At 48.3% G+C, this 15,018-nt stretch overlaps 2 protein-coding genes across 2 annotated transcripts in view; both read right to left on the bottom strand.

Annotated features, from left to right (window-relative positions):
• The window catches only part of APBA2 (amyloid beta precursor protein binding family A member 2), a 166,520-nt gene extending 161,405 nt beyond the window's left edge, over positions 1-5,115 (bottom strand). The window contains 1 exon segment of the mRNA XM_060259899.1: positions 4,984-5,115. The gene's annotated coding sequence lies outside the window, so the exon portion shown is untranslated.
• On the bottom strand, positions 2,586-14,961 carry MCEE (methylmalonyl-CoA epimerase). The gene is made up of 3 exons (XM_060259901.1): positions 14,881-14,961; positions 4,984-5,324; positions 2,586-3,855 (listed from the first exon to the last, which is right to left on the bottom strand). Exons 1-3 carry the CDS (start codon positions 14,909-14,911, stop codon positions 3,703-3,705), a joined length of 525 nt encoding a protein of 174 aa, XP_060115884.1. The 5' UTR covers positions 14,912-14,961; the 3' UTR covers positions 2,586-3,702.
• Between the last annotated feature and the right edge of the window lie 57 nt (positions 14,962-15,018).

Here is a 15,018-nt window from a genome sequence, read left to right as displayed (position 1 = left end):
GTACACATTATAAAGAAGTACAACTTTACAATGTACAAAGAAAAGTCTATCCAATGAGCACCGGGATAGAGGCTAATTTCACCAATAGTCTTCCTCAGGAGTATTCCTGTTTTCTTCAACGTTATCAGTCTCTTATTACAATTCATTGTTAATATTGGGAGCCAGCAAGGCGTTAACCTCTCCTCTAAGCAGATGCAAAAGCCTTCTGGATGTATCTGACAAAATGCTCTCTACATTATATTTATATTAGGAGCCAGCTATTTCCAAACCTCTTCTCTATCCAGATGCAAAAACCTTCTGGTTAGTGGGCAGGGCTAGGGGCCAATTAAAAAGCAGCCTGTTAGACAAAGTTTCTGCTTCAAATGTTGAAGAGTTAATACAAGTGTTGTACATAGGTTACCAAGTTCAATTCAAGAAATATCTGGGGACTTTGGGGGTGGAGCCAGGAGACTTTCAGGGTGGAGCCTAAGTAAAGTTGTGACAAGCACAAATGAACTCCAAAGGGAGTTCTGGCCATCGCATTTAAGGGAACCACACACCTTTTAAATGCCTTCCCTACATTAGAAATAATGAAGGACAGGGGCACCTTCTTTCGGGGCTCACAGAATTGGACCCCCGGGTCCAATCTTTTTAAAACCTGGAGAGCATTTTGAGGAGAGCCATTAGATGCTATGCTGAAAATTCGGTGCCTCCCCCTCAAAAAACAGCCCCTCCAAAGCCCCAGATCAATTCTCCATTATACCCTATGAGAATCGATCTCCATAGGGAATAATGAAGTGCCCAGCAGACATTTCCCTCCCCCCACCCCGCCCCCATTTCTGACGGCTCTGAAGCGGGGGATTGGCATCTTTACTCCCAAGTTGCTGAACTTCCAGCTTCTTCAAAGTAACACAGAGCAACCAGAGGTTCAAGTTTATCTTTCCTATGCAAACGACCTCTTGTGCAACCAACAGAGGATCCGGGCTGTTTTCACAGCCACTGGGAGCAGCCATGTTGTTCTGCCTGCTCCCCACCACCCTCCTTCAGCCTTAAAGACACAGACACCCCATCCCAAGAGGAAGCCTTGCCCAGCAGAGTCTGAAGCCTCCGGAGGTGGAAAGGCACATGCTTTGGGGGCAGGGCTTCCCCCCTCCGGCCAGCTGACTGGGAGCAGGAAGGAGCCCAGGAAAGCAGCAGAACCCCAGCTGGAATAGGGTTGCCAATCCCCAGGTGGGGGCAGGGGATCCCCCGGTTTGGAGGCCCTCCCCCTGCTTCAGGGTCAGCAGAGGGAAAGATCTGCTGGGCACTCCACTGTTCCCTATGGAGACCCATTCCCATAGGGGTTAATGAAGAATTGATCTGCGGGTAACTGGGGCTCTGGGAGGGCTGTTGTTTGAGGTAGAGGCACCATATTTGCAGCATAACATCCAGTGCTTCTCCCCAAAATGCTCTCCAAGTTTCAAAAGGATTGGACCAGGGAGTCCAATTCTGTGAGCCTCAAAAAAAGGTGCCCCGATCCTTCATTATTTCCAGTGGAGGGAAGGCATTTAAAAGGTGTGCTGTCCCTTTAAATGTGATGGCCAGAACTCACTTTGGAGTTCAATTCTGCTTGTCACACCCTTGTTCCTGGCTCCATCCCCAATGCCTCCTGGCTTCACCCACAAAGTCTCCTGGCTCCACCCCCAGAGTCCCCAGATATTTCATGAATTGGACTTGGCAACCCTACACTGGGACCTGGGGATTGGCAAGCCTAGTTATTGGATTTATATTGAAGAAGATATTGGATTTATATCCCGCCCTCCACTCCAAAGAGTCTCAGAGCGGCTCACAATCTCCTTTCCCTTCCTCCCCCACAACAGACACCCTGTGAGGTAGATGAAGATATTGGATTTATATCCCACCCTCCACTCCAAAGAGTCTCAGAGCGGCTCACAATCTCCTTTCCCTTCCTCCCCCACAACAGACACCCTGTGAGGTAGATGAAGATATTGGATTTATATCCCACCCTCCACTCCAAAGAGTCTCAGAGCGGCTCACAATCTCCTTTACCTTCCTCCCCCACAACAGACACCCTGTGAGGTAGATGAAGATATTGGATTTATATCCCGCCCTCCACTCCAAAGAGTCTCAGAGCGGCTCACAATCTCCTTTCCCTTCCTCCCCCACAACAGACACCCTGTGAGGTAGATGAAGATATTGGATTTATATCCCACCCTCCACTCCAAAGAGTCTCAGAGCGGCTCACAATCTCCTTTCCCTTCCTCCCCCACAACAGACACCCTGTGAGGTGGGTGGGGCTGGAGAGGGCTCTCCCAGCAGCTGCCCTTTCAAGGACAACCTCTGCCAGAGCTATGGCTGACCCAAGGCCATGCTAGCAGGTGCAAGTGGAGGAGTGAGGAATCAAACCTGGTTCTCCCAGATAAGAGTCTGCACACTTAACCGCTACACCAAACTAGTTATACATAACCTCACTCTCTGACATTTTATGGGTGACTCCATCTCCTGTGGCAGCCATTTTGTTGCTGTGTCCACGATGCTGTGTCAGGATTCCAAAAGTCCACAAAAAGGATGTGAGCCCCTGGTCCAAGGTCAAGGTTCTATGAGAGTATCTGTAACAATGAAATCCGAGGCAGGGATTCCTGACTTCGAAACCTCTGCCACCGTTTTAATAAAGGACTGCAGGAAAACAGATTGACTGTGCGACACCGATACCAAGGTTTAAAAATTTCGCAGAAAAATTCAAATTTGACATACGAAAGCGGCAGGTCGCAGCAGCTCTCTCGAGCGCAAAAATACACATTTTTTGCCTCACAAGTCGTGCTCTGTTAAAACTAGTCAAAAGGGACCACGAGCTTCTGGGCAATTAAAAATAATTGGAAACCATTAAGAATACGTACACTCGTGTACATGAGGCACTTGGCTATCCAACGTTGGAAATGAAATGTCGCTTCCTTCTGATTCCCCCCGTTTTATCTTCGCACATTTCTGATTAGGAACCAAAAATGGCAACTTGCAAAGATGGGGCTTATTGACAGCCGTCAAGAAGAGTTGCTTAGCAATCCCAGAATGCGGATCCTGTTAGTGAGTAGGCCAATTGAGGGAATCAGTCAATGCCAACCCTTGGAATGGTGATGCTGGAAAACCGCCGCTTTCTGGTTTGCAAATGCAGGGCTTTGTTTGCAGCAGGAACTCCTTTGCATATTAGGCCACACCCCTCTGATGTAGCCAATCCTCCAAGAGCTTACAGGGCTCTTAGTACAGGGCCTGCTGTAAGCTCCAGGAGGATGGGCTACATCAGGGAGGTGTGGCCTAATATGCAAAGGAGCTCCTGCTACAAAAAAAGCCCTGTGCTAATGTAGAGCAAAATTACAGTAGGATGATCAAGAAATCTACAAAGTGGATTCAAAATTATGCCCAGGCGAATAGGGAAACCTTAGCATACACTCTAGATGCAGGGCAGCTATGCATTCCCAAGCCACCTGAAAAACAAAAAAAAGATAATTTGGGTCGATTCAACTGGCAAAACAGGAACAGGGAGAAGCGGAGACATCCCCAAACAGTCACTCAAGTTGATTTTCTCTCTCACGGCCATTCGCACGACAGTGAAACCCTTCACCAACCGCTTCATTAAGAGTTCTGATTTTTAAACGCACCCCCAGAATTTGAGCCATGGCTCCCATCAGGTGGCTGTTCATTTCCGGGTCCCGCAGCCAGGATTCGCACTCAGGCCTCTTCCAGTTCAACAAGGACTCCACCGCAGTCTTTCGGGTGCAGGAAAACGACCGGTTTCCCGTGGGCGCCTATTTTAGCCTCATCGCTCAACACCCGGATTTGCTTCTCCTTCAGGTTGGCTATGGCGTCTTTAATGTTGTCAACCTGGAAAGAGAAATGGGCTAAATTGTGCGTTTAGAACAGGGGGGGTTTTTCCCCTTAGAAACATGGCAGAACCACTGAGAGCCAGCGTGGTGGAGAGGACAGAGTGGCGGAAGAAGACCCTGAAGAGACTCAGGTTCAAATCCCCATTGTGGCTGGGGGAAGGAGGGGAGGAAGGGAGGGAGGGAGGGAAATAGATGGGGGGTGGAGGGAATGGAGGTGGAAAGAAAGCAACTTTAACTTTACATGCATTCTCCAAGCTGCTGGCTGGCTTGGCTTGGAGAAGTGATTTAAAGAGAGAAAGGCCTTCTCCAAGACAACCGATGGGGTGGTGGGGACTTCGAGAGCTGCACAAGATGTGTGAAAGGGTCACGTGTGGCTCCCAAGTCACAGTGTGACCACTAGGGTTGCCAAGTGCAATTCAAGAAATATCTGGGGACTTTGGGGGTGGAGCCAGGAGACTTTGGGGGTGGAGCCAGGAGGCATTAGGGGTGGAGCCAAGATCAAGGCTGTGACAAGCATAATTGAACTCCAAAGGGAGTTCTGGCCGTCACATTTAAAGGGACGGCACACCTTTTCAATGCCTTCCTTCCACAGGAAATCATGAAGGATAGGGGCACCTTCTTTTGGGGCTCATAGAATTGGACCCCCTGGTTCAATCTTTTTGAAACTTGGAGGGTATTTTGGGGAGAGGCACTAGATGCTATACTGAAAATTTGGTGCCTCTACCCCCAAAAACAGCCCCCCCAGAGCCCCAGATACTCACGGATCAATTCTCCTTGATTTTCTATGGGAATAAATCTCCATAGGGAATAAGAGAGATCCCAGCAGACATTTCCCTCCCCTCCCCCCCGCTTTCTGACGACCCTGAAGCGGAGGGAGGGCCTCCAAACCCCACATCCCCCGCCAGCAACTACAGGAGACCTGGCAACCCTACAAGGGGTGGAAACTTGACTTTTTAAGATGATACATGCATACGATGTTATTTTGGGATTCCAAAAGGCACCCGTGAACGTTCTAGACGACCTATGACTTGTGTTTGCTTTTCCGGGAAGCGAGCTGTGCGGTTTCAAAACGGGAGAAAGAAGCTTTTAAAGGAAAAAAAAAAACAGAATGTGGAAGATGGAATACCTCGATGCAGATATGGTGGAGGCCTCCGGCTTTGTTCTTCTGCAAAAAGCTGGCCACTGGACTGTGGTCTCCCAGCGGGTACAATAACTCCAGCTTGGCGTTCCCCAGATCCACGAACACCGTGTAGACGCCATGTTCGGGAAGAGGCACAGTCTCACTCACACTGGCTCCTAACACCTCCTTGTACAAAAACTTGGCCTTCTCCAAATCGGGCACCGCGACGGCTATGTGGTTCAAGCGGCCCAGTTTCCACAAACGGCCCGGGGACTTCTGGGTCGAAGGATGGGAAACGGACAACGTCCGCACTTTCGGGGCAGCTGCTTGCAGGCGGGAAAGAAGCCCTGGGAAGAGAAATGGAAACCGGGATATTGGATTTAGCCCCGTGGCGCAGAGTGGTAAAGCCGCAGAACTGCAGTACTGTGATCTGAACTCTCTGCTCACGACCTGAGTTCGATCCCAGCGAAAGCTGGTTCAGGTAGGCGGCCCAAGGCTGACTCAGCCTTCCATCCTTCCGAGGTCGGTCAAAGGAGTCCCCAGCTTGCTGGGGGGAAAGCGGAGATGACTGGGGAAGGCCATGGCAAACCACCCCATAAAAAGTCTGCTGTGAAAACACTGTGAAAGCAACGTCACCCCAGAGTCAGAAACGATTGTGTTTGCACAGGGGACCTTTCCTTTCCTAGCATATATAAGAGCCCTGTGGCGCAGAGTTGTAAAGCTGCAGTACTGCAATCCTAAGCTCTGCTCACGACCTGAGTTTGATCCCTGGTGAAAACTGGGTTTTCAGGTAGCCGGCTCGAGGTTGACTCAGCCTTCCATCCTTGCTGGGGAGAAAGCGTAGATGACTGGGGAAGGCAATGGCAAACCAACCCGTCAAAAGTCTGCCGTGAAAACGCTGTGAAAGCAACGTCACCCCAGAGTTGGAAACGACCGGTGCTTGCACAGGGGGCCTTTCCTTTCCTTCCCCCACCTTTCCCCCAAACAGGGACCCAAAGCGATTCACGCAGGGCCGGTGCTGGGCTTTCTGGCACCCTAGGTGAATCACCCACTAGCGCGCTCCCCCACCCCCATTATTAAAAAATATAGGGAAACCGAAGAGCGCCAAACTTGAAACTTTTCACATTTTTAATTTACTGATTTTTAATTTTTTTTTTAAATGTGATGTTATAAAAAAATTGTGAGAATAAGTGTTTGCCGGCAACATTAGGAAAGAGGGTGGCGGGAGAGGATGAGGTGGGAGGCCAAGCCACACATCGGGGAGAGGGGGGTGGCTTGGCTTTGTTGAGAGCAGCTTGGTGATGGGAGAGGACAAGGGGACAGTGGTCAGGAGACAGAGTCATGCGTAAGGGAGGGGGCACCCAGTGGTGCCCCTTAGGCCAGGTGGCGCCCTAGACGACTGTCTACTTTGCCTACTCCCACGCACTGGCCCTGGATTCGTGTCATTCTTCTCTCCTCTGTTATAGCCTCACAACAATCATGTGAGGTAGGTTAGGCTAAAAGCGTATGACTGGCCCAAAGTTACCCCACCAACTTCTACACAAGTGGGGATTTGAACGAAAGACTCCTGCACAGTAGTCTTTGCCACTACACCACACTGGGTCAGTTAGAATAATCCCTTTGCCACACCGGTCATTCCAAACAGTTCGCATTTTTTTCGCTTATTTATTTCTATCTCAAAATTGTGTTTCCCTGCCTCCGTTTTATTTATTTTCTTTTATTTACATCCTGCCCTCCCTGCAAGCAGGCTCAGGGTGGTTTGCAAGGGAGGGACGGTGGCTCAGTGGTAGAGCATCTGCTTGGTAAGCAGAAGGCCCCGGGTTCAATCCCCGGCATCTCCAACTAAAAATGGGTCCAGGCAAATAAGTGTGAAAAACCTCAGCTTGAGGCTCTGAAGAGCTGCTGCCAGTCTGAGCAGACAATACTGATTTTGGGAGGGACGGTGGCTCAGTGGTAGAGCATCTGCTTGGTAAGCAGAAGGTCCCAGGTTCAATCCCCGGCATCTCCAACTAAAAATAAGTCCAGGCAAGCATGCGTGAAAAACCTCAGCTTGAGACCCTGGAGAGCCGCTGCCAGTCTGAGTAGACAAGACTGACTTTGATGGACCAAAGAGGGTCTGATTCAGCAGAAGGCAGCTTCATGGGTTCATACGCGACAAAAATAATATAAAATTCTAACAGTTAAAATTTAAAAACTTCACATTTGCAGAAATTTCATTTTCAGAAATTTTCTCACAACAACCTTGCCAGCTAGATGCTGGCCAGGCCAGCATCTCCAAAACAGCTGTTTTTTCTCCAGGAAAACTCGTCTCCACCAGGAGATTGGCAGCCCTATATCACTGGTGCAATTTGTACCATTTATAATTAATTTTTTTGTGAAGTAAAATGCTATGGATTGTTCAGTGGAAAGATCTTATTCTGCAAAGGTGGCGTTAGGCAGGCTTAAATGGGTCCCCCCCACCCCCCACCCCACGTCTCAAGAGACTCCGTCACAAAGCCACAAACTCCCGAGTAATACACAGACAATAAATCTTAGCAGGGAATCCCCCCCCCTCCACTTTCATGCGCCTCCGCCCCAGCTGTTAAGCACACTGTAAAATGTCGGATGTTACCACATTTGCTAATGTGCTAAAATGCTAAATACGGCGGAAGAGGTTTCTACGTTTCAGGTTAAAGACGACTCAAAGCCATTTGCAAAGCAACAGAGGAAATCCCGCGGTTGCCAGCCTCCAGGGGGTAGCTGGAGATCTCCAAAGGAAGATCAGAGTTCTAGTAAAGGGCCACAAGTTAAAAACATCAAGAGCTACAGACAAAAGCACACGGGTTTATTACAAACATATTGAAAACCTTGTTGGGGCCCAAATGAAGCCTCATAAAATAATGAAAGTGACAAATGCACAAAGAAGAACTATGATTCGGCCTGCGTATGAGAAGCCATGTTGGATCAGGCCAGTGGCCCACCCAGTCCAACATTCTGTGTCACACAGTGGCCAAAACGCATGGGCCACCAGGAGGTCCACCAGAAGGGCCAGAACTCCAGAAGCCCTCCCACTCTAGCCCCCCAAGCATCAGAAAGGCAGAGCGCCACTGCCCCAGACAGAAGAACGTAAGAGAAGCCACGTTGGATCAGGCCAATAGCCCATCCAGTCCAACACGCTGTGTCACACAGCGGCCAAAAAAACCCAGGTGCCATCAGCAGGTCTATCAGTGGGGCCAGGACACTAGAAGCCCTCACACTGTGCCCCCCCCCCAAAGCACCAAGAATACAGAGCATCACTGCCCCAGACATAAGAACATAAGAGAAGCCATGTTGGATCAAGTCAATGGCCTATCCAATCCAACACTCTGTGTCACACAGTGGCCAAAAAAACCAGGCGCCATCAGGAGGTCCACCAGTGAGGCCAGGACACTAGAAGCCCTCCCACTGTGCCCCCCCCCAAGCACCAAGAATACAGAGCACCACCGCCCCAGGCAGAGAGTTCCATCTATACCTTGTGTCCAATAGCCATTGATGGACCTCTGCTCCAGATGTTTATCTAATCTCCTCTTGAAGCTGCTTATAAATTGTATTCAAGCTATAAACTTTCGTGTGCATTCACGCTTTCCCAGATAGATCCAGATGGGCAGCCGTGTTGGTCTGAAGCGGTAGAACAAAGCAAGAGTCAAGTGGCAGCTTTAAGACCAACCATGGCTTTTGGGGTAGAAAAAGGCCCAGCAGGAGCTCATTTGCATATTAGGCCACACCCCCTGCTGCCAAGCTAGCCGGAACTGCATTTCTGTGCGTTCCTGCTCAAAAAAAGGCCCTGAGACCAACAAAGTTTTATTCAGAAGGGAAGCTTCCGTGCACTAGAAGCACCCTTCATCAGACAAATGTATGGAATAGCAAGCAGTCCTAAATATATGCTTGCCGTTCCATACTATTGTCTGACGAAGTGCGCTTCTGGCACACAAAAGCTTCCATTCGGAATAAAATTTCTTTGGTCTTAAAGGTGCCACTTGACTCCTGCTTTGTTCTACTTTTCCAGATGCAGCCCAAAGAAGCACAGGAAACTCCGTTGGTCTTCAAGGTGCCACTGGAGTGGGCCAGCACTCGAACGAAGCTTCACAGAACACGATAGCATAGTATTCCAACCCTATTCCCAAGAATACTCCGGTGCAAAGCTGATCCTTTGTTCTTAGTCCTTCATTAAAAACACGGGCAGGGGGTATGTGTTTCATCCGTCCCCAGGGCCCCCTTCGAAAGGCAGGCTGAAAGCTTTTCTCAATTAGCGCTGCAAGATGCGCTGCTCATTAGCTTCCCCAGTAGAGTGCCCACACCGTTCATTTTGTCCCCCCCTTCCATTCCCAACAGCCACCATGACAAAATGTGGCGAATCCCTTTGAAGGGGGCCAGAAAGGTCACGGAGAAGGAGCCGCGAATGGGTAAGGCCAAAGCAGAATTGGAAAGAAACACCAAAACCGGGAAACTGCTTCCAAAAATGGGAAGAGAGGGGAGGAAGAATCCAAACTCTCCCCCCAGCCCAATGGAAAGGGAAATTAATCTGAGCAGGGATTCGAGGAGCTGCTCAGACTGCTAATGACGCTGATGCTAATTAGCAGAGAATGATTAAACCAAATACTAATAAGCTAGCTAGAAAAGTCCGTCAAGAGGGAGAAAGCATCACTAGGCCAACAGACAGAACGGGGTAGATCCAGATGGGCAGCTGTGTTGGTCTGAAGCAGTCGAACAAAGACAGACAAAGTTTCATTCAGAATGTAAGATTTCCTCTGCACACACACTTCATCAGACAAAGCAGGAGTCAAGTTGGACCTTTAAGACCAACCAAGTTTTATTCAGAACATCAGCTTTCGTGTGCTCTCTTCATCAGACAAGGGGATCAGGTATTGTGGGCTGAAATATAAGTAGTTTGTTGATTGATCATACAGCGTGGCTTGGCCATTTGGTCTGGATAGCCATCAAAGGTAATAAAGTCCTCCGCCAATCGGTGTTTCTGTCAATCTAGGTGAATCACAAAAGGATGTGTATTTCCTAGTTGTAGTCCACCTAATTTACTTATCACCATCGATCTATACATTGCAAACCTCATTCTAGTCTGCCATTAGAAAACATACAAGAATACCTAAAATGAAAATGGGTTAAGTATATGTAATGGGATAAATAGCCAACATCCCTTATTTGAGCATGTCAACATAAAACATTATTCTGATACACTATTATAAAAGAGAAATACATTGGAATACTATGGATGTATAGCTATACTATGGGTTTAGCAAATGTAATGAGATAAAAAAGCCAATATCCCTGTTCAGTCCTGGGGAGGTGTTTGTTCCAAGTTAACATAAAGGTACAACTTGACTCCCGCTTTGTTCAACTACTTCAGACCATCACGGCTGCCCACTTGGATCAATCTTCATCAGACAATGGAATGGGGTACAGGGAGCAAAGCTACTTACGGCTAGTGGGCAGGGGGTTATTTATTTGTTTGTTTGATTTATATCCCGCCCGCCCCGTCAATGCAGGCTCAGGCTGGCTTACATGTTCATGTACATACATGAAATATACAAACACACTAAGGCACAAAATCATAAAAAATATCAAAACATTTCAAGTGCTATAGTGATCTTTAGATGGTAATCTGTTTGATAAGATGGACAGCTGCCTATTCCGTTTATATCAAGTTTTACTATTCTGCTGTCCCAGCTGGATGTTCTATATAAAAACAGATCTTAGGTTCTTTTTTAGAATGCAAAGTGGTATAAAGTTAGAATCCAATAGCAAAAAAGAAGGAATAAGAAGAAGAAAAAGAAGAAAACTACTGAAGATTTATACCCTGCCCTTCTCTCTGAATCAGACTCAGAGCAGCTTACTATCTCCTATATCTTCTCCCCCCCACAATAGACACCCTGTGAGGTGGGTGGGGCTGAGAGAGCTCTCACAGCAGCTGCCCTTTCAAGGACAACTCCTGCGATAGTGATGGGTGACCCAAGACCATTCCAGCAGCCGCAAGTGGAGGAGTGGGGAATCAAACCCGGTTCTCCCAGATAAGAGAGCTATGGCTGACCCAAGGCCATTCCAGCAGGTGCAAGTGGAGGAGTGGGGAATCAAACCCGGTTCTCCCAGATAAAAGTCCACACACTTAACCACTACTCCAAACTAGCTCTGGATTTGGTCTGGATAGCATTTGTGTGGGAAACCAATAAAACAGTAACATGTCAGAATTGGAGAATGAGGTAATAAATGTCTGTTAATTACTCTTTTGCTAGCAAGTCTGGGTTAAAATGAGGACAGCTACTGCTACGAACTGAGTGATGTGTGTAGGGAAAGCCCAAAGGACGCCTGTCCCAGATGTGGCAGAACTGAGTGCGAAAGTCCTCAGGAAAGAGATCGTGGGGCCTTGGTTGAAGTTCTCTGAAGACCTCAGCCGAGCACGGCTGCAGCAATTGGAAACAAGAATTTCAAAAAGGCAAACTCAGATTCTGGGATTATTAGGAAATGGATTGAAAGGACAAATAGCATGCTTCATGATGCTGTTCTAGAAAAAAAATCTCCATAGTTAATGATGTGCAAATCCCCACAGTTAGCGACGTGCTAATGTACAAATGTACTAGAGCCCCGTGGCACAGAGTGGTACATTGCAGTGTTGCAGTCCAAGCTCTGCTCACGACTTGAGTTCGATCCTGGCAGGAGTTGGGTTCAGATAGCCAACTGAAGGTGGACTCAGCCTTCCATCCTTCCGAGGTGGGTCAAATGAGTACCCAGCTTGCTGGGGGGAAAGTGTAGATGACAGGGGAAGGCGATGGCAAACCAGCCCGTAAAAAGCTTGCCGTGAAAACGTTGTGAAAGCAAAATCTCCCCAGAGTCATAAATGACTTGTGCTTGCACAGGGGACTACCTTGACCTTTAATGTACAAATGCAATTGGAAACATGTATACATATGAAGCTGCCTTCTACTGAATGAGACCATTGGTCCATCAAAGTCAGTCTTGTCTATGCTGACTGGCAGGTGCTCTCCAGGGTCTGAGGTCTTTCCCACCACCTCCTGCCTGGTCCTTTTAAACTGAAGATGACGGAGATTGAACCTGGGACCTTCTGCACGCCAAGCAGAGGCTCTGCCCCTGAGCCACAGCTCCTACCCAACTCCTGCATCTGCCCCAAAAAAGAGAGGCAGGAAATCTTATTTGGACCTCAAACAATTTCTCCAAGAGGATCTGGTCTATTTCCAGAAATCCACCAGCTGTGCAGTTCGCAACAGTGGGTGATTAATCACCAAACATTTTGTTGGAACAGAAACCGGGCGCAAAGTTTGCCAAAAGTGGAGACTTTGAACAGTCCCTCTTTTGCTTCTGTTTATTGCTTCCTATGCTGGAGTCCCGGCTTCTCTGCAACTCTCTACAATAGTAGAACCATTCACTGCACCAAGATGGGGGGAAAGATCTATTTTTATTTAAAAGGTAGCTACAACCTAGAGAGCCGCTTATTAGTCAAATGCTGCTCTGTCTAGGGCAAAAGGCAGATAACTTTGACAAAAGGCATGCAAAACGTTTCTTTATCAAAGGGAAAGGCAAAAGAATGCTTCCGAGAGATCTAGAAATCCACACAGGCGCAACTATACCACAGAGTACAAAAGTGAACACATGATATCTTTCAGAGGGCAGGTGTGTTATTCTGCAGGTGCAGAAGACCTAAATTCAAGTTCAGTAGCACCTTAGAAAGCAACAAGATTTTCCAGATATCAGCTTTCAAAGGTCAAATTTCCCTTTGTCAGCTATCTGTGAACTAAAGAATGAGACCCCCACGTCAGGGGCGTAACTAGGTAGGGGTCAGGAGAAGGTATGTCCTAGGGTCGCCAGGTTCAGTTCAAGAAATAGCTGGGGTCTTTGGGGGCAGAGCCAGGAGCAAGGGTGTGATAAACAACGGGAGTTTTGTTCTTCACATTTAAAGGGACTGCACACCTTTTCAATGCCTTCCCTTCATTGGAAATAGTGAAGGACAGGGGCACCTTCTTTTGGGGCTCACAGAATCGGACCCCCTGGTCCAATCTTTTTGAAACTTGGACGGTGTTTTGAGGAGAGGCACCGGATGCTATGCTGAAAATTTGGTGCCTCTTCCTCAAAAAACAGACCCCTCCCTCCAGAGCCCCAGATACCTGTGGATCAATTTCCCATTATGCCCTATATAGGAATCGGTCTCAACGGAGAATAATGGAGTCCCCAGCAGACATTCCACCTGCCCCCCTGCTTTCCGATGACCCTGAAGTGGGGGGAGGGCCTCTAAAACCGCCTAAAATCCTCCAGGGATAGGGCCTTCTCTGTTATGGCCCCTACATGGTGGAATCAGCTGCCAGAGGAGGTGAGGGCCCTGCGGGACCTTGTTCAGTTCCGCAGGGCCTGTAAGACGACCCTCTTCCGGCTAGCTTACACCTAGCTGAGATGAGAACTCAATGTAGCTTGCCAGACTCCTGTTTTATATATATATATATTTTGGAATGTTTACTGGTTTTTAAGGTTTTAACTGTTTTAAATGTTTAACTGTTTATATATTTAAATATTGTTTAATTTTATGTTTGACTAATTGTTGGGAGCCGCCCTGAGCCACTTGTGGGAAGGGCGGGATATAAATCCTAAATAAATAAATAAACCCAGGGATCTCCTGCCCCCACCTGGGGACTGGCAACCCTAAATCTACCAGACGTACCCCCTTCTGGTCCCTCAGCCCCCCTCTCCTATTGTTTATGCTTCACTAATTAAATTAGCATCCCCTGCCATGATTAATAATTCTGAACACATGCGCATGCACAGGAAAGCTCATACTCAGAATTAAACATTGCTGTTCTTAATGGTGCCACCGGAATTCAAATATAGTGACCCACCTGAAGAACTCAGCATGTATTCCAGCTTTTGCAATGTACAGGAAGGGAATGTGCTTTCATGTCCACACACTGTGGTTGGCTGTACATGCGAGAGAAGATAACCCCAGCCTGGAGTTGCCAGCTTTCAGCTGCGGAATTCCTGGAGATTTGGAGGGTCGATCCAGAGGAGGGTGGAGAGGGGCCTCAGCTAGGGTTGCCAATCCCCAGGTGGGGGCAGGGAATCCGGCTTGGAGCCCCTCCCCCTGCTTCAGGGTCATCAGAAAGTGGGGGCGGGGGGGAGGAGGGAAAGGTCTGCTGGGAACTCTATTATTCCCCATGAAGACCGATTCCCATAGGGTATAGTGGAGAACTGATCCACAGTTATCTGGGGCAGCTGTTTTCTGAGGTAGAAGCACCAAATTTGCAGCATCGCATCTGGTGTCTCTCCTCAAAACACCCGCCGAGTTTCAAAAGGATTGGATTAGGGGATCAAATTCTATGAGCCCCCAAAGAAGGTGCCCCTGTTCTTCATTGTTTCCAGGTGTAAAAGGTGTGCGGTCCCTTTAAATGTGATGGCCAGAATTCCTTTTGGAGTTCAATGATGCTTCTCGCAACTTTGCTCCTGGCTCCAACCCCAAAGTCCCCAGATATTTCTTGAATTGGACTTGGCAACCCTAATCCTCAACTGAGTATAACTCCATAGACTCCACCTTCCAAAACAGTCATTTTCTCCCGGGGGAACTCATTTCTGTGTCTTGGAGACCAGATGCAATTCCAGGAGATCTCCAGCTCCCACCTGGAGGTTGGCAACTCTAATTTCTTTCTCCATCCTCTGATCCTAGCAACCCAAATTTGACAAGGACAATGGAACAAGGGCAGTTTGCAAAGAATGGAGACCGTGCCCTGGGGTCAGGTGAAATCTAAAGAGGCTCCTGCTTTTCAGGGCCCTTGCAAGCGCCAGTTTGCATCACGAAAGCGAGCCCAGCTGCAAGGAAGAATCTCTTCTGCAGCACACCGCCCCCCTCCCCGTCAGCTTAGGGGGGAAACCACATACCCACTGCCAGCGTCCGCACGGAGGCTGCCATCTTTGAGTCTGGCAAGTCCCGACGAGCAACTCTACGGAAAGTCGTTCTTCTGAAGCACAATTGAAGGCAAAAGCACGGACGCCGGCAAGGGACACACCACAGACTCT

Source organism: Heteronotia binoei, chromosome 19 (assembly GCF_032191835.1).
Source record: "Heteronotia binoei isolate CCM8104 ecotype False Entrance Well chromosome 19, APGP_CSIRO_Hbin_v1, whole genome shotgun sequence".
Lineage (NCBI taxonomy): Eukaryota > Metazoa > Chordata > Lepidosauria > Squamata > Gekkonidae > Heteronotia > Heteronotia binoei.
The sequence above is the reverse complement of the archived record's forward strand: the minus strand, read 5'-3'. Positions and strand labels throughout refer to the sequence as shown.